The sequence below is a fragment of the Gymnoscopelus braueri genome (genome assembly GCF_963280865.1).
Source record: "Gymnoscopelus braueri genome assembly, chromosome: 16".
Lineage (NCBI taxonomy): Eukaryota > Metazoa > Chordata > Actinopteri > Myctophiformes > Myctophidae > Gymnoscopelus > Gymnoscopelus braueri.
Window position 1 is genome coordinate 48,759,812 of NC_137616.1, and position 20,583 is coordinate 48,780,394.

The 20,583-nt window shown below is 42.7% G+C and overlaps 1 protein-coding gene across 2 annotated transcripts in view; it reads right to left on the bottom strand.

Annotated features, from left to right (window-relative positions):
- LOC308103703 (WD repeat-containing protein 26-like) overlaps positions 1–20,583 on the bottom strand; it is a 47,364-nt gene that overhangs the window by 10,141 nt on the left and 16,640 nt on the right. For both annotated transcript variants that reach the window (XM_080453829.1, XM_080453828.1), the window contains 7 exons: positions 19,613–19,749; positions 14,175–14,272; positions 12,501–12,657; positions 10,117–10,255; positions 7,713–7,853; positions 4,842–4,961; positions 571–716 (listed from right to left, as the gene is read on the bottom strand). In XM_080453829.1, the coding sequence (XP_080309955.1) occupies positions 571–716; positions 4,842–4,961; positions 7,713–7,853; positions 10,117–10,255; positions 12,501–12,657; positions 14,175–14,272; positions 19,613–19,749 (938 nt within the window). The remainder of the gene's footprint in view (positions 1–570; positions 717–4,841; positions 4,962–7,712; positions 7,854–10,116; positions 10,256–12,500; positions 12,658–14,174; positions 14,273–19,612; positions 19,750–20,583) is intronic.

The following is a 20,583-nucleotide window of genomic DNA, read 5'->3' on the forward strand; positions in this document are numbered from 1 at the left end:
TTATTAGATCGCATTAATGCGATAATGGCGGCCAATGAGTTAATTAACACATTGACTGCCATTGACTTCCATAGACGTCAGTCGGTGTTTTCAGTGATTACGATAGAGAGCGCTCTTCCCGCAACATGCGACTGATCCTGGGACTCCCGTAGAAGAAAACACCTGGACATCACGTGATCTAAACAAATTACAACGTCATCTAACGTTATCAGATTTATAAAAAATAAATGTATCTCCGATTTCTTTTCCCAGATTGCGTTTTTGGTGAAAACAAGCTATATTCAACTGCCGATAAGTAAAGAACGGAAGGTGGCGGTTACGTTTTTTCTTTTCCGGATCATAGAAGAGACCCTCGTCCTCCCCCCAGACATCTGTGGGTCTTGGAAGATTAGTAAAAACGCTGGCGGATGACTTAATTAATTAATTCCTAGCAGTCAATGTGTTAATGAAAAAAAACACAATAAGATAAAATATGGAGGCGAGAGGTTATTGCCCCCGACAGCGACGATATCCTGAATACATGTTGAGGGGAAGGGGAGGGAGGGGGGGGTGAGATAGGACCTTACGCACATGTTTCTGTCCGTAAGGTCCTCAAAGTTGTAACCGCGGATGCGTTGGTGCGTGTCTGACGCCAGCACCGTCCGGCCGTCGTTCAGGCACCACAGGCACTGCACCCTGACCCCCTCCCACGAGTCCAACAGGTTCCCGTCCAGGTCCTGGAAAACACAAACACATGATGGAAATCATTTAAAAACAGCAATTACATTACATCACATTCAATTACATTGCATTACATTCAATCACATTACATTCAATTCAATTACTTTCAATTCAGTTGGATTGAATGGCTGCCCCGACGGCAACGATTTGAAATATCGTTGCTGTCGCTAAAAAAAGCATTATTTTACACTTTGGCTATTCAAAAATAGCAGATCTACAAGCTCATAGCGCGGCACCGAGTGCCGCGCTATGAGCTTGTAGATCTGCTATTTTTGAAAAATCGAGAAAATGTGTGCAAATTAATATATTTATATTCTTTTAAAGCAAACATTTTAACTCAAATCTTTGCTTCTGGGGGGTCCCTGGAACAGAATATTTTGAGATGGGGGTCGGCGGCCAAATACATATAATTTTGGGGGGTCCTTGACATGAAAAGGTTTGAGAAACACTGATATAGAAACATACGTTTTTCAGATTTAGGATTTAGAAGACATAAGTAAGAATGGACCTCAGTTCTTAATGGGTTAAGTTGACGATTAATTGTCACTCAAATAACGTAAAAATAGCAGAAATAGCTGACCTACAAGCTCACGACGCGTCACAACCGCTATTTTTTTTATTTGAAAATGTGTGAAAACCTTTCAACATGGAAACAACTATGACGATTATGCAAAATAATTGCGATTAGACGATGATGTAATAACTCTGACAGTCCTAGTAACGATTTAGCGTAAATCGACTGAAATCGATTCAAACTGGTGACGATTTAAATCGATTTAATTTAAAAACCATAGCGCGATGCAAACAGCAGAGGGCGCATACAAAAAAAGAGAAGAAAATACAGGATCTTTGTAAGAGAATTGATATTTAAAAAAAGTGTTCAGTCATTTGCTACTGTATTGAAAAGAGGATAGAAAACACATTCTTGCAAAAAAAAAATAAGAGCAGAAAATACTGGATTTGTGTAAGAGAAAAAAATAAACCTTTGCTGTCTATATACTGTAGTCGTGTATGCTATCAATAAAGGCAGAGAAAGTCCCCAAAATATCTTCGAAAATAATAATAAGGGCGTTCCATTCCCAAAATAGCCGATCTACAAGCTCACTGCTTATAGATCCGAGCTTGTATTTGCGTCACAGGACAGCAAACGCAACCAGGTATGAATCAAATATGAATTGTTCTGTCGACCTCACACAGCTTCAGCGTGGCTCTCATCCGCGTCTTAATGGGTTAAAAATGGCACCTCGTTAGATGATTAAATAAACGAACCATGAGTGTGGGAGAACAAAAGCCTCACGCTGAAAAATACAAATTCAATCGATTTACCTATCAACGGCAATTTGGCACGAGTCAAAACAGCTATGACTGTTAACCAGAACGATTACATTTGCTCACGCTGAATCTGAAACTGAATTTAGCCGTCGGTTACAGAAACGTGCATGTTTGCAAATGTGTTTGCATCTACAAAGGATAAAACCTTCTTTTTTTAATAAACATTTCGTAACTGTTGTTTACATGTTAGAACATAAGATGAAACCTCCACCCCCATCATGGTCAATAACACACAAATATACGTACACACACACACACACACACAGGCATGGTAAACAACATGTCCTTAAAGGTTCAGTGGGTTCATTGCACAGACGCATCAATAGGTGGGAGGAGTCAGGGATCTATTCTTCATCGCAACACACTGTGTGTGTGTGTGTGTGCGCGTGCGCGTGGGGGGCGATGTGCACACAGTCCGTCACATTCCTCGTCCTGAACCACAGCAACACACACTCTCTCCCCTCCCCCAGCATCGCCACACACACACAGAAAACATAAGTGACATCATGGGTCTTTATACACACCGGGATGAATAAACCATCCACTAATGTGTTGGTGAATATTTCACATCAATCTATTCATATACAGTAGTTGATGCCATACACACACACACACACACACACACACACACACACACACACACACACACACACACAGGTTGATGTTTTTTTTGTGGTTTCTGAATAAGAATCGCAGGGTAATATTGGCGTTCTGTGAGGATGTGAGTCATGACCTAATGACCTCGCAGTGTTAAGCACCTTAAGGCTTGAAGTGACACTGACAGATACACAAAGAGACCAACAACAAACAAACACACACACACACACACACACACACACACACACGTCTCCTATGGACTCACATCACACACACACAAGTATAGAACATTTTATCAGGCTGATTTTATGAATGCCATTTGTACATGTTTTTATTACACCATTTTTAACATCAAGCCCTAAAGCCAAAAATAGCAGATCTACAAGCTCACAACGTGTTGCACTACAACAACGCTGGCGTGCAGCCAATAATAAATGGGCCATAACTCAGACCCTAAGACCCCCCTAAACGTCTAATCCTAACCCCAACCTGAATCATTTCCCCATTGTAAGCCTGTATATATATATTTTTTTTACCATAAAAACATTTTCTTGTGAGGACCATATTCCAGGTCTATTTCTCACATGCTTCTATACTTATGGGGACATTTGGCCCTCGCAACTATAATAGTAATAATGATATCTCAAATTTATATAGCGCTTTTCTGAGTACGGGGGGGGGACAACAAAATAAAATCTACTTTATTAGGAAAAATACACTAAGAAAAGGCTAAGACTAAAGGTCATTACACACCGGCGATTATGCGAATATACGCAAAATTCGGACTGGGTCCGAATAAATAAAAGACGCTTTTTCGCTCCACGAAACTGATGTGGAAGCTGGCATTGACTTTACTTTTTTTCTTTTTTTTTTAAACGTATTATTCGCATGAAAAAATGGCCCCGGTGTGTAAGGACCTTAACACATTCCACGCCAGAGTTTAATATCATAATGTACTCACCAGTGCCAGCGATTTATTGTTGTTTTTTTGTTTTTTTCACGTCGCCACAGACATCGCTAAATCCGTTAAAATCGCGCGTTCAACTGTTTGTAAATAACACAGGGGATCTGTGTGAGACGCCCAGCGAAGACCGTTTCGATCTGCGATCCGCCATCTTGAAGCTACAGCGGTTTATGTTAAACAGCGAGATCAGCGATGAGAAAAACAACAACCGAGAAAATGGAGATTTAGTTTCCGCTTTAGAGTGGAGGCGGATGGAAACGAAAATCTCTGGATACGGATAATTCCGTTTCCGGTGGTGCTACAATGAAATGTGTCGTGACCGAGGCCTACAATGAAATGTGAGCCTGCGAGTAAAAAAAAAAAAAAAAAATACCACTTCGCGTAAATCTACGCGACTGGCACGCTGCGCAATTAAGTAGGTTCGCGTAGATCGACGCGATTGGCACTCAATGTGTTAAGGCATAAAATCAATTAAAAACAGTGGAGAAAGCCATATTGAAGAGGTGAATTTTTAGAGCGGTTTGGAAGGTTTGGAGGGTGGGGGGGGGCTTCTCTGAGAGTTTTGGGGAGTGCATTCCGCAGTATAGTAGTAATACAAATACACAGAGTACACCATACGTGGGCAACTGGGGCACATGCGGCCCCCACCTTCACTTAGTGCAGCCCTGCAGGTCAATATCGGAATATTGATATATTATTGATTTCAGCCGTTTACAATTCCAAACATGACCCGCTTTAATTACTTCAGTCTATATTAGTAGCTTAATGACTAGTATTAAAATTCTATTGTCTTGTATTTGTATTTAAGTTCATAATGTCAACATAAGTAGAACTAAATGCATTTGAAATGTTACTTTTCAGGATTCTAATTCAAAAATAACAAAAACAAAATCAGGATTCCAATTCAAAAATAGCAGATCTACAAGCTCAAAACGCGTCGCAGTGCGACGCGTTTTGAGCTTGTAGATCGGCTATTTTTTCAACTTTTGTGTGACATAGAATGGCGATTAATTTTACGAAAAAAGTTAACATACGGGAGATAAGAGGTTTCTGTACAGTATATGAAACGTGGCCCCCTGGAGTGAGTGTGGAAATAAAGTGGCCCCTGTCTCCATCATCAAAGTTGCATCACCCCTGTAGAGCGCGCACGCACACGCACACACACACACACACACACACACACACACACACACACACACAGAGCATGGAATAAAGTGTCATGACTTACACACTGGTAGAACTGTCCTCTCTGTCCCCCGGTGACAAAGCGCTTGCCGTCGGGGTTCCAGGCCACGCTGGTCAGGCTGTCCTCGTGGGACTGGGACATCTTCGTCCGCAGCTCACCCGTCTGGCCACCAGGGGGAGGGGTGGGGGTGAATGGAGGAAGGAAGGGAGGCAGAGATGAAGGGAGGGGGGAGGGGAGGAGAACCAGAAGAAAAGGAGTGGGAGGGGGGGTGGGAGCGAGAGAGAGGGGAGGGGTCAGACAAGGAGAGGTCATTGAGTACACGGTCTGTAGGCTGCTTTTATCTGTCAGGCAGGAGGCAGACGTTTGTTCCCCTCCCCCCCCCATCCTCCCCTCATATGAAATTCACAGCTATAAAAGCTCTCGATTTATAAATGTGACTGGACAGAGGACAACACGCATAAACCATTGGTCCCAGGGTCCTTGAGGGGGTCCCCGGCTTAATTAGTTAATATAGCGTCACAAAAACGTTAACCACTTTATCCATTTATATGTTTATCCATTTATATGTTGGCTATTTGAAAAAGCTTGTACATCTGCTATTTTTGAACATTTTTGAAAAATCTTGAAAGTGTTTTTAAATACTATTGCATTTTTTTAAAAACAAATATCTTCTCTTTTGGGGGTCCCTGGCACAAAACATTTTCAATTTGGGGGTCCGTGGCATCAAAACGTTAGAGAACCACTGGCATGAACCACTTTCAACCTGCTCTCTCTCCCTATCTTTGGGCATGTCGGTATATATATATATATACACACACACACAGGTGAAACATGGTCAAAACAAGATCTAAAAGATACCTCAGTGATGTGAAATGTGAGCTATTTGTTGTACAATGAAGTATAGGGTCTTAAGTGGTTAAACAGGAACTGGAATACACATAGACACACACAGATACAACTCCCGTTTACTTAAAGTTTAGATCAGGGGTGTCACAACTTCCAGCCTGCAATCCGGGGTCCAATCCGGCCCAAACAAATAAATAAAAAGAATAACCGGATATAAATATTTTAATTTATGTGGTGTGGCCCGAACTTTGCCCTTTGCCGCTGCAATGGAGGCAGCGGGTGTGTAAACCTAAAGCACGTACCACAAGGACCCCGTTTATACGTGGCCTCACCCCTTTGCATCAGCGCTGCACACTGAGAGGGTCATGGACCTTGTAGGGGATTTTTTACACTCAACTAAAAAGGAGTAAAGTCATTCATCGCCTTGTCTATAAGCACCGACATGACTCACAATGCTCATACTGGGAATATTTATTCATGTGCCGATGCATCTTTAACCGTCATCTAGGACTAGTGGTTCTCAAACTTTTTCATGTCAAGGACCCCCAAATTGACACTTATTAGCCCGCGGACCCCCATTTGAAAAGATATGCCAGGGACCCCCATAAGAGAAGATTATTTTTTACGGCTCTAGCAGTGATTCTCAACCATTTTAATTTCAAGGACCCCCAGTTTGACATGCATTTAGGCTACGGACCCCCATTTAATGGCATTTGTATCTCTGGGACCCCAATTCATATTGTAAAGTCAATGTTAATGTAACTCTGAGAGTGTACAAATGGAACCAAATGGACCCGTTAGGGTCCATTTGGTTAGGGTCCATTTGTACACTCTCAGAGTTACAGACCCATAAGGGTCCATTTGGTTCCTATCCATCATTTAGCTGGGGACCCCCTGGAACCCCCTCAAGTACCCCTGGGGGTCCCCGGACCACCTGTTGAAAACCACTGATCTAGGACTTTGTGGAGCTTGGTACCGAGCTGTTGTTTAGCCAAAGCCTGACAATGGACAATGCCAGTGGAGTAAATGAAAAAAAAAAAACGCACATTTTTATTACAGCCAAAGGGACTCAACCATCTGCAGTTTGATGGTCTGAAAATCACATTATACATGAGGCTACCCTGACTGCCACACTGTTGAGTCCAATGGTCGAGTTGGGCTGTGCTCAAAATACTCTGTTGTATACACACCCATTTCCAGACAAAGCTTGCATTAGGCCGGTACAGAGTACCAGTTCAGCTGATTTTGGCCCACCTGAGCAACCGTATAACCTACTTATAATTACGTACCACCATTTACTGGTGAATCTAGGTACGCATGTTGGGAAACAGATTTTTTTTCCCCCAGCCCTTTCAAGGCTGCCCACAGCCGCCACCTTGAGAGAAGAAATCTGACAAAATAATGGATTTAATTCAGGACAGAGTACCAAACCTGTGTGTGTGTGTGTGTGTGTGTGTGTGTGTGTGTGTGTGTGTGTGTGTGTGTGTGTGTGTGTGTGTGTGTGTGTTATTGTGACCTGCTATTATAATATAATTAAAGCAATACCATGCTGATAATTATTCAGTGCCGATTCATTGGTATGGCTTAATTTTCTCATTCAGCCTAGTGGCTTTGTTGGAACTGCTATCATTTATGTTAGGGGTTTGAGGTTATCAGCATATTAATAGCAGGCCAACACCTACAATATTACGACATGGCAACACTTACATGAACACTTAGATATACCTATATATATATATATATATATATATATATATATATATATATATATATATATATACTGCAGCTAGTATTGACATTTTTGCTCTCAATGCATCACAGACGCATTGAGAGCTTGTAGATATTTTATGCTATTTTCGCTGCGCAACAACATGCTCCCATAGAAGACATGCTGCTGGAGTCTATGGAATCACAATAAATGAAATCAATTGTGGCGACTGAGAACTTTAATCCACGTGTGTTACCTGGACATTCCAGAGCCTGTGTGTGTGTGTCTGTGTGTGTGTGTGTGTGTGTGTGTGTGTGTGTGTGTGTGTGTGTGTGTGTGTGTGTGTGTGTGTGTGTTACCTGGACATTCCAGAGCCAGAGTTCGGAGCAGTCGTCAGGTCCGCAGGCGATCAGGTAGGTGTCGTCGGGGCTCCAGGCTAAGTAGGAGACTCCGTAGGCGTGACCTTCCAGGGTCCGCAGCAGCTTCAGTTGGTGGCTCTCCTAGTACCCACACACACACACACACACACACACACACACACACACACACACACAAATATTTAAAGTCAATTTTGTCTTTGAGAAAAGTGAAATGGAACAAGACAGACCGAGCCTGAAATGCACAGGTACGACCCTGTTTGGAAGGATCAGACCCTTCCTCACCCAGGAGTCAGAGTCAGTGTCAGCCCAGCTCCTTATCCAGACATCAGTCGTATACAAACTTGACTATTGTAACTCTCTCCTTACTGGCCTCCCAGCATGTGCCTCTCCAAATGATCCAGAATGCCACAGCACGCTTGGGTCTTCAACCAGCCAACATGTTCACATGTCTCCCCCCCCCTTCTCCACTCTCTCCACTCCCTCCCAGTTACTGCCCACACAGAGTACAAAACACTGACGTTGTCCTACAAAGCAACCAAAAGGTACGGCACCCCCGTATCCTCAAAGCCTGATCCAACCCTACAACCCCTCCAGCTCTCTCAGATCAGCTTAACACAGGGAAGCTGACAGAACCTTCGCTAAAACATCCTGGTCAACGCTCCACACGTCCCAGACTCTTCTCCCTTCTGGCTCCCAAACTATGTAACAAACTCTCCATTGCAGTTAGAACTGCAGACTCTCTACCAATCTTCTGCTGTAATCTGAAGACTCTCCTCTTCAGACTCCATCTCAGCCCGTAGCACTTGTCCTATGGCCTTGAACACCTTGCAGGATTATGCAAAGGCTAAAATGTAACTAAGATATCATGTTATGTAGACAGATGACAGGTCATTGTTGACCTGGTATCCTATAGTGTGTATAGTTGCAATGTACAGGCTGATGATATGTTCTTGGTTTACTTATGCATTAGTTTATCATTAGATTATTGGTTTACTTATGTATTACTTTATTATTAGATTACCATTTCTATGCATTTGATGTATTATCTTGTTGTCCTTGCTTACTGTAACTCGCTCTGGCTTGACACATTCCACGCCAGAGTTTAATATCATAACGTACTCACCAGTGCCAGCGATTTATTGTTGTTTTTTTTCACGTCGCCACAGACCTCGCTAAATACCTTAAGATAGCGCGTTAAACTGTTTGTAGACACACAGGGTAGCTGTGTGAGTGGCCCAGAGAAGACCGTTTCGATCGGCGATCGGCCATTTTGAAGTTGTCACGGTTTATGTTAAACGGCGATCAGCGAGGAATAAAAACAACAACCGAGATAATGGAGGATTAGGGGAAGATTTAGAGTGGAAGCGGGTGGGAACGAAAATCTCCGGATACGGATATTTCCGTTTCTGGGTGTGCTACAATGAAATGTGTCACTGCGAGGGAGGCCTACAATGAAATGTGTCACTGTGAGGGAGGCCTACAATGAAATGTGTCACTGCGGGGGAGGCCTACAATGAAATGTGAACCTGCGAGAAAAAAGAAGAAAAAAAAGGCCACTTCGCGTAGATCTACGCGATTAGCACGCAATGTGTTAAGAGCATCTGCTAAATGCCTAAATTGTAAATTGTTTTTATTAAAAAAAAAAACATTTTACCATCATTTTACACTCTCAAGAGTTAAATTATTGTTAAACATCTGCATTACTTAATTAAAGAATTGTCATTTTGATCAACGTTTGCCTGTTGTCTCTCCCACGTTACCACATCAACACAGCATGGATGGAATTGTGGACAAAGTTGTGAAGACAAACTGTGGGACAAAATCGTATCAAACAATAACAAAATATTAGTCTTGGGTCTGAGAGGCTAAATCTCATCAAACGGTGGTTCCGTGGCTCAAATGCCGAATAAATAATGGGCCTTGATATGAAAAGGGTTCTGCTTTAGAACAGGGGTCTTTAACAGCGGGTCCTCAGAGTTAGTACAGGGGGTCCTCAGAGTTAGTACAGGGGGTCCTCAGAGTTAGTACAGGGGGTCCGCCAAATCTTTGTGTGATAGTTTTTTTTTTTTTTACCTTAACCATTTCAAGAACCCTAGCATCCCTTTTCTGAGAAGAACTTTAGCCAAAAATAGCAGATCTACAAGCTCACAACGCCTCGCAGCGCGAGGCGTTGTGAGCTTGTAGATCTGCTATTTTTGGCAAAGAGGTAAAGGTGTAGGGGAAAAAAAGAGCAGACCTAATTTTTGTTTAGTTTAGTTATATAGAGGGGGGTCCCTGCTTCATCTCTCTCTCAGCTAGGGGGTCCCTGGCCTGAAAAAGTTGAAGACCCCTGCTTTAGAGGTAGTGTGTGTGTGTGTGGTTGCAGCTCTCCCATCACACTCACCGGATCCACTTGCCAGATGATGACCGTGGTGTCTTTGGAGCCGGTGGCCAGTTTGGTTCCGTCGTTGGAGAACTTGCAGAACCAGACCTCGTTACAGTGCTCTGTCAGGATCTGCTGCGTGTAGCAAGGGAACTGCTTCCTGTAGGAAGGAGAGAGAGAGTCAATTCATCTGGTTTTGAACAGGTCAGAGAGTCTAAATTCATCTGGTTTTGAACAGGCCAGAGAGTCTAAATTCATCTGGTTTTGAACAGGTCAGAGAGTCTAAATTCATCTGGTTTTGAACAGGCCAGAGAGTCTAAATTCATCTGGTTTTGAACAGGTCAGAGAGTCTAAATTCATCTGGTTTTGAACAGGCCAGAGTCTAAATTCATCTGGTTTTGAACAGGTCACACAGTGTAAATTCATCTGGTTTTGAACAGGCCAGAGAGTCTAAATTAATCTGGTTTTGAACAGGTCAGAGAGTCTAAATTCATCTGGTTTTGAACAGGCCAGAGTCTAAATTCATCTGGTTTTGAACAGGTCACACAGTGTAAATTCATCTGGTTTTGAACAGGCCAGAGAGTCTAAATTCATCTGGTTTTGAACAGGCCAGAGAGTCTAAATTAATCTGGTTTTGAACAGGTCACACAGTCTAAATTCATCTGGTTTTGAACAGGTCAGAGAGTCTAAATTCATCTGGTTTTGAACAGGCCAGAGAGTCTAAATTCATCTGGTTTTGAACAGGTCACACAGTGTAAATTCATCTGGTTTTGAACAGGCCAGAGATTCTAAATTCATCTGGTTTTCAACAGGTCAGAGTCTCTAACTTCATCTGGTTTTGAACAGGTCAGAGCAAAGAGTGTCTTAAGGAGTAGTTCACCCAGTAGTTTGGGTTAATTATTTCTTTAACATGCTGTGATTAAAGCTAATAAAAAAAAAAAAACCTTCAATGGACATTAAAAAGTCAAAAAGAAACGTGACAATATAGCATAGGCATGCAGAGCAACGTGATAATGAACTGAACAAACAATGACAGTCAAGCAATGTTTTTTTTCAGGTGCACAATACATGTACAGCCATGTTATATTCATAGCATATAATGTAGTATAATCATATTAATATTACACAGTAGTTAGATTGGATTACTAGGCTAAGAGGTAGAGACTGCCTACAGCCTGGGGTCATGGGATTAGACAGTGAACTCATCTTAGCAGACCAGGAGGAATCCCATCCTAACATGACCCTCAGACTCCTCAGGAGTTTTGCCATAGCTCCTGACATAGAACCTTGCAAAGACTCCCTAAAACAAGACCAGGAGACCTGGTTCTGCCAGACCCAGAATGAAGAGTACAGTGGTTGATGAGCTTTACTTAATTACATACTTGTGACATAATAATGATGTCATGAATAGTTCGTGACGAAAGGGGACGAAAGGGGGACAGACTGTTTTGGCTGGGGCCGGGGGACAAAGTGACCATGCCCCTAGTGGTTGAAATCTGAATGGCCGGGCTTCGCACGACATGTGTCCCTTCTATGCCCATGTATGGACAGACTTTTTTGGGGGACAGAATTTTTTTTGGCTGGGGCCGGCGGACAAAGTGACCATGCCCATGTATGGACGAAACAGGTACAAAGCCTCATGTAAGCCGACCCCTTGGGTCTGGCAAAATAAAACTGGTGTTTCACCAGGGCACCGCCCCCTTACGTCCTGCGTCACTCACACACACACACACACACACACACACAGTGTTGTGTGAGTGATGCAGCACGTTCACGCGCGTTCCCATCGGCTAGCATTGGGTCGGCTTGTCGAGCTAAGCTAAGCTATTCCATTTAGCTGTAGTCATATTTTAGTCATCTGAAAAGTCTTAGTTTGTCTAGTTTTAGTCAACTGAATATCATATGATTATAGTCGACTAAATCTACAGTTGATTTAGTCGACTAAAATGTATCTTGGCGGTGCCTTGATGGTGTCGCAGTGGCTGATTTTACACTTGGTTGCATGCTGAAAATAGCCGATCTACAAGCTCGTAGATCTGCTATTTTTCAGAGCGCAACAACCGAGCGCAACCAAACATAAAATGACTTGTCTTTTAGTTCTACTGGATCTCTTCTCCACTAGATCCCTCACTGACATTTTACTCTAGTTTTTATTTGTTGACGAAATTGTCAATATATTTAGTCTTAGTTTTAGTCATCATAGTAGTTTGTCATTTTTTCGTCATTTAGTAGTCGACGAGATCAACACTGCTGCTATTTCCTGCTAAACCCATGCCCGTCCGGGACGGTGAAACACCTGGGTGTTCAGAGAGTCCACTGGCTGCTGCTGCTGTTGCTGTCACAGGGTGCTTTAGGCTAGTGTATTTATTTACAATCCATCAGAGAGAGAGGAGTGAGTTACTGACCGGCTGCAGACGTGGTCCAGCAGCAGAGACACAGAGTCCAGGCTGCTGTCCAGCTTGGTGTTGTGGTAGAGGCAGCGATCCCTCTGGAGCTCCACCGCCTGACGTAGGAGGTTCTGTAGACGCCGGGGAGGCAGCATCACAGAGGGAGGCAGATATGCTGCAGGACAACAGGGAGACGGAGGTCAGAGGTCACAAAAAGTAACGGATTCGGACATACAATAGTCAGGGGATATTAGCAGAATATTTTCCAATCTTGGAATAAATTCCTTACCAAAAAAAATCTTCGCCAATGTGTTGGCCATAGCCATCCTTTTCCAGGTATACTTTTTGTGTAAAAAGCCCATTGAGATTGGGCCGTTTTTAGCCCAAGGAGTGGTTTTGGTGCAAAACAAATGCTTGCAATGGATTCAGAATCATAAAAACACCCTAGTTTGACACCTCACATTGTAGCGATCAGCTATCGCACACACACCCCCATGCACACACCACTACGGTTATCCACGCCCACGAGCCATGTACAGACGGTAACGTGCAGTTTCCGTCACACCCCCACGTTACTCACGTTTTATGAATGGACTAGCCAAGATGGCGTCCTCCGTGTCAGTCACTGTGTGATAGTGAAGCAGAGCAGACGTCCCTGGAAACCACCCGCGACCGCGTTAAAAAGTCCGCGTTGTCCGTTGTGCAAACTACAAAACGTCCGGATCCTTGTGGAGGACGCAAACCCCAAGCTGTTAAACCCTTGTGAGTTTCCGTTCCGTGCCGTGCCGTGCCGTGCAGTTTGTTTGTTTACCAGCAGCGGAGCAGCCAGCTGGGCTGACTGGAAAAAACGGAGTGGATTCCTGGATCTGCCCCTCTCCCACACACACACACACACGGTACACTGGTTGCCCTATTTTCGTTTGTTCACCACGGTAAAGGCCGTGGGGCATTTTCTTTTGTTCTTTTATTTTGTTTTGGTTAACCAAAGGTTTTCATACATTTGTAAATTACCTGATTTGAAGGAACAGTGGATTGGGAATATTGACTGTCTGCATTGAACTGACACTAAACCTGTGTGGCATTAGGCAAACTGTGGACTGGATTTCGGGTGTGGGCTGGAGCCTATTTACAATACAAAGTCAAACTGAGTTATTTTTGTGTCTGTGTGTTTCATTCTATTGTGTGTTTCCTTCTATTGTTGAGTTAAAGGTGTTCTTTTGTGTCTAATCCATCCCTGGTTATAGGTTTTGAGGTTCATTTGGTTCTGCATTTTGGTTCTAAGTGTGCATTCAAATCCTGTGTAAGGTTGGTTTTTTTTAAAGGCGTTTTTTGTCCAAGCTGGACTAAATTCGTGTTAGGCTTGACCTAACTGGCACCCCAAACCCCAAACAAAGCTAAACCGTTACAACATGCTACTTAAAACAGAATTAAATTTAGATTTTTTTTTTACCAAGGTTATGGTGGGTACCCCAACTTTAAGGAGCTGTCAAAAATTCTCCTAGGGAAACTGCATTTCAGTCTTTGTGAGATGTGTTACTAGACACCTTTACAAACACATTGGTGAATTTATTCCAAGATTTTTTTAATATCCCCTGACTACAAGGTTTCCACCCGACAGCGAATAACATAATGGAGTATTGTTGTGAGTGAGTGGTGTGGTGTTTTGCGTGGTGTGGCGGTGCATCTCCTCACTTTGTAGTTTGTCCAGGAGTCTGCATCGTGAGGCTGTGCCTTTGCCCTCCCACTCTGCCTTGGCTCGCAGGTCCTCAGCATGGCTGCACATCAGATATCTACAGAGAGACGACACACACACACATATATTTAAGATAGTCAAAGGGGCTTCCCCCAGAAGAGATTTATGTATATAAAAAAAACCTTCCAAAACATTTCAAGAATAGCAGATTTACAAGCTTGCAGCATGACACGACTAGACACGCTGTGATCTGGAAAGATATGCTGTTTTTGAATATCCAACGTATAAATGGCTAAAGTGGTTAAAATGATTGTGACGCTATGTTGACTACATTTGCTGGGGACCCCCTGGAACATTTGTGCCGATAATGACAAATGAAAGTAGTTAACCCATTCAGCCCGGGAAGGCATACTGTGTCATTTTAGATTTTTTCAGAAAAGGGGCAGAAAATAAATTATTTCACCAGAAGGAAAAATCTGGTCAATAGAAAGATTCCATTGACCAGATCTGTAGAGGGCGCAGTGGAGTAACTAAAACATTTGATTTTCTATCCAAAAAGAGTAGCGAAAGTGTATTTTATTTTATTTTTTACTACAGACGAGAGGCTGCCCTACCACGGGTGTGCGAGCAACAGCTCCCAAGTAACATAGCGTTAAGGAGAACTCTTCCTCTTCTAAAGCTATGGACCAGAGCTACTCTGCACCCAACTAACTTCTAAGACTGAAACCATGCTCATTCATTGTGGAAGTCACTGCCAAAAGCAATGTTATTAATAATATGAATACATCCACACAGTAAGAGGAACTCAATGTACTCTAAATGTATGTGCAACCAACAATCTATACCAAAGAGAAGGAGAAGTGATTCTTTAGTTTTTTTCCTAACCTGAATATTTTACAACCTGGTTACAAATACAGAACTGCCTGAGCAGTGGTGTAAAGTAACAAGTACATTTACTCAAGTACTGTACTTAAGTACAATTTTGAGGATTGTTGTATTTACCGGAGTATTTCAAATTGTATACATCTTTACTTCTACTCCACTACATCTCAGAAGCAAATATTGTACTTTTTACTCCACAACAATTTTATTTTAACCTTTAGTTACTTTGTAGATACAGATTACAAAAATGCATTAACCACTTAAGCCCTACATATAGGCTACTTTGGCAGTTTGAAAATAGCCAATCTACAAGCTCACAACAACACGTCGCTTTGATTGTAGATCTGCTATTTTCAAAAGGATTTTTTATACATTTTCTATAATTGAAAACTTGTGTAATGAGACATTCTGCATAATGAGTACTTTTACTTTTGGTACTTTAAGTACGTTTTGATGCCGATACTTTTATAATTTCACTCAAGTCAATTTTGAATACCGGACTTGTACTTAACTATGTAACTATGTAGACTATTTCTACAGTAGGCTATTGATACTTTTACTTGAGTAAAACATGTGAGTACTTCTTCCATCACTCAGCCTGAGTGAAAACACAGTCCCTGTAGCAACGAGCTGCTCTGCCAACAGCACAGGAAGATAAAGAAAGAGCACGTTTCAACGGGAAAACAGCTGATGAGATCAATAATTGTTGTGATTGGCTGGCTGCGCGTCCTACGTTTACTGCTTCTGATTGGCCGAGCTCGTACATGCTTTATAATGTATGTTTTTAATGCTGGCGTGGGTCTATTTAATAACTCCTGTTATGGTCCAATGTTTTTAGCTTTGTTAATTACAAAATAAAGGACTTGTGTTAGATATTAGGACAAAAAGTAAAGGAAAATTCTAGCCAGCTAGCCAATCACAATGCGGGGAGGTGGGACATGGGAAGTGTAAAAAATGTTTAAGGGCAACGCCGATCAGCGCCGATTAACGCATGTTTTCGCGGGAGCCTACTGCATTTGGGGGCATCTTTGAAAAATCTCTGCAACACTTAACACATTGACTGCCAATCGCGTAGATCTACGCGAACCTATTTAAAGCCGCCACGTGCCAATCGCGTAGATCTACGCGAACCGGTGTTTTTTTTTCTTTTTCTCGAAATGAACAAAAAGTGCACTTTCTGAAATTTTTGATCCACTTCCGTTTCCGGTAGCACCACCGGAAACGGAATTATTCGGGTTCCGTTTTTTTCCGATCGTATCCGCTTCCTGTCTGGGATCCTGTCTAAAACTCCATTATCTCGGTTGTTGTTTTTCTCCTCGCTGATCACTGTTTAGCGTTCACCCCTGTATCTTCAAGATGGCGGCTCGGATTTGGAAAGGGTTTTCGCTGGCCGTTTCACACAGATCCCCTGTGTGTTTAGAACCAAATGAACGCGCACTTTTAACTTATTTAGCGAGGTCTGTGGCGACATGAAAAAAACAAAAAAAACAACAATAAAACGCTGGCACTAGTGAGTACATTATGATATTAACCTCTGGCATGGAATGTGTTAAGCAACGTTATATTTGTCCGGGACCAGACGGTGGTACCAGTGGGTACATGGGAGAGTGGATTGACGGTCAAGGGACCCTGGATACCGCCTTCCCAAATACAAAAAAAAAAAGGTAAACAGGGTCCCGAAAGCGGCCATTAGTGAAAACACAGTCCCTGTAGCAACGAGCTGCTCTTCCAACAGCACAGGAAGATAAAGAAAGAGGATAAAGACGTTTCAACGGGAAAACAGCTGATTGACCAAACAATTACAGATCAATAACACATTCTTGTCAATGTGACTGACAGAATGATAAGACCGCTGGGCTTGACAGGTGGCTGGTACGCCACTGATCCATCTCAGCTAATTGATGAGATAATGAAGTCTGGCGCGATGCTCCCTTGTTTGCAGAGAAACACAGCTGCCATCGATTAGGACCGTTTTCATTGATTTGGGAATTGATTCTATGGGTCGCATGGCCTGGCTAGTGTAAGTAAGACGGCTGTACATCAGTGGCGTAAAGTAACTAAGTACATTTACTCAAGTACTGTACTAAAGTAAAATTGTGAGGTATTGTTTTACTTTACTGGGGTACTATATTGTACTTCTACTTCCACTACAATTATTATAAAACTTTAGTTACTAGTTACTTTATTATTACAAAAACATACATTAACCACTTCAACCCATTGAAAATAACCGATCTACAAGCTCGCAATGCGACGCATTGTGTGCTTGTAGATCTGCTATTTTCAAAGGATTTTTATACATGTTATACTATATTAGAAAACTTGTGAAATGGGACATTCTGCATGATGAGTACTTTCTACTTTTGGTACTTCAAGTGCATTTTGATACCAATACTTTTGTACTCAAGTAAATTTTGAATTTCAGACATTTACTTGTAAACATAGTATTTCTACATTACAGTATTTACTCAATTAAAAAAATGTGAATACTTTGTCCACCACTGCTGTACATATGGAAAGCTACTTACAGTAGCACAGTTATTAGGAGAAGCTAATTATTAACAGACTGCAGGTCACCTGTGTCTCAGAACATTGGATTATCAGAATTGTTTTGAAGGCAAATTAGTGGACAAATTGTCTGTAAACAACAACCCAGGAGTCAGTCGTTAGCCTTGGGAAATCCTGGCTGATTACAGTCAAATAGAAATACCATCATTAACCACTTTCAACCCAGGCTCGGCAAGACCTAGGCGGTCGAGTGTCTAAGCGGAAGTACCGAAAATTGACGGAAGTACCGCCCAAGGTACCAAAAAGATACGTTTCCGGGGGAAATACGTACAGATGCGTGGATGGCCTCTCACGTCACCCGAATCCGCATGTACAAATTAATTATCCACCCGTTATCCAACCGCAATAATTATATTATCCAATTTAAATATCCGCATCAACCGTTTTTCCCGTATGTCAAAATATTATTATTTTCTGGTATTCCCCGTTAGTTTAAGTATTAGTTGTGCGATGCGATCACAAAATGCATTGATTTAGCCTATGGAATGTCGGTGCGTCTTTTTCCTTTTTTTTAAACTGGTGCTGCGCTGAACATATACAGAGCGCACGTGCTCTGCTGCGCTGAACAGACTCTGTGCGGCATCCAACATACAGGCATCCAACATACATGCGGCATCCAACATACAGAGCGCTCTATATGTTCAGCGCAGCACCGGTTTAAAAAAAAGAAAAAAGACGCACCGACATTCCATAGGCTAAATCAATGCATTTTGTGATGGCATCGCACAGAGGCTGCTCTACACACTCACACAGACACAAGCACGCAGAGATTTAGCTATTTTATGGATAGATATATTAGATGTCATTAATTTATTTACCGCAATATTTCACCCGCGGTTTATCCGATATTAATTCATAATTATATTTGATTGACCCGAATCCACCCCAAACCGCGGTTAACTGCGGCAACCGCGGCTAAAACCGCGATCCGCACATCTCTAACGTACAAGGAAAAACAGAAGTCCCGCCCCTATTGACACTCTCTGCTTCAGGTTGTGACCAGGCTTTTCTCTTCTCAGATGAAGCAAGGCTGGGAACGAGGCAGCTTTCAACCTGACATCCCTATTTTGGTGATGTTAGTACAGAACTATAAGCTACAAGATCATAACACGTCACCATGATGAGACACGTTATGAGCTTTTAGATCAGCTATTTTCACCATTTCCTTGAGCAACTAAGTATTAAGGCCTTTAAGTGGTTAACACGAAGACCATGATTAGTGACGGACAGCAGTAACCTGGATCAGTGGCTCTCAAGCATGTCAATGACCCCCAAATGTATATGTATTTGTCCGCGGACCCCCATCTGAAAATGTTTTGTGCCAGGAACCCCCAGAACAGAGGATTTATCTTTTAAAAAAGAATCTAGATTATTCAAACTATTTCAAACATTTTTAAAAATCTACAAGCTCACAGCACGGCACAAAGTGACACGCTGTGAGCTTGTACATTTGCTATTTTTGAATAGCCAGAAGTGGCTCTCCCAACGTTTTCCGGTCAAGAAGAACCTCCATCCCTGAACGCTATTAGCCAACGGACCACCCATGTGAAATGATTTTCAGCCAGGGACCACCATAACCATTCACTAGAATGGGGAATCTCACTTCCAGCTGAAACAGTGTGACTTGTAGTAGTTTATAATGGCCTTATGCTTATATATCACATTTCACAAGACATTGTGCACGTAGATGATTGAAATCAATTGGCCATTCTAGTGAATGCAGCAGCCTAGAGGGAGCCAAAGAACACACCTCCCGTATGTCACTGATCACATGACCCAAACAATCAATTCTCCAGTTCTAGGCAACACAGAAGAGGGGTCGCTTTGTTCTTATTTCCACACAACAGCTTTAAGGTGTATTAATGACATAGTTCAATGTTGAAAATAAGTGGTATTCCCCTTTAAGAACCGATGGCATTAACGGGTGTATGTGAGGTGTGGTGGGGGCCGTGGGGCGGGTCAGACCAGCGGTGGTATATACTCGTACCCGCTGAGCACGTGGATGCGGTCCGTGTTGTACTTGAGGGGAGTCAGCTCGCCTCGCAGCACCTGCAGCGCCTCCAGGACCTTGCCGTCCTCCAGGTACTCCAGGTACTTCTGCTGCAGGAGCAGGAACTTCATCCGCTGAGAGAGAGAGAGAGAGAGAGAGAGAGAGAGAGAGAGAGAGAGAGGGGGGGGGGCAGAAAGACCCAGTTTAGACCCATGTAGACCTGAGGCCGATTAAAAAAAATAAAAATAAAAAGCTTTCTGAAAAACGTATATAATATATGGGCTCTGTGGGGGGGAAACAGAGCCATGTCATTATTCCGACTGGCCCCATTATAACTAATCCTATCCCTAACAGATACAGAAGAAGTTTAAAGGGATAGTTCACCCAAAAAATCGATTAGTCACCTCATGGAGACTTGAATTTTTGCATGGTTCTCAAACTCGACATACTAAAGCCTATACCACCTGTGCTATAACCACGCCCACCCCCCCTTCTGTGGCCAATGCGGAAGTGCCTCTGCCTACAACAACTGCGGGCTGTTTTTTTGCCCGTATAGTTTTGGAGGCGCGCTGTCTCAAGCGAACTTGAGCGACGTGAGGCACCACCGAGCGAGCTAAAGCGAGCGAGTTGCCGTGCCGAACGTTGCGAAGTTTGCTTGGGCCGACTCAGCGCCGTCAGAGTTAATGTACCGATAGAGTTAATGTACCGATAGAGTTATGTACCGATAGAGCTATGTACCGATAGAGTTATGTACCGATAGAGTTCTGTACCGATAGAGTTATGTACCGATAGTCATGTACCGATAGAGTTATGTATCGATAGAGTTATGTACCGATAGAGTTATGTACCGATAGAGTTATGTACCGATAGAGTTAATGTACCGATAGAGTTATGTACCGATAGAGTTATGTACCGATAGAGTTAATGTACCGATAGAGTTATGTACCGATAGAGTTATGTACCGATAG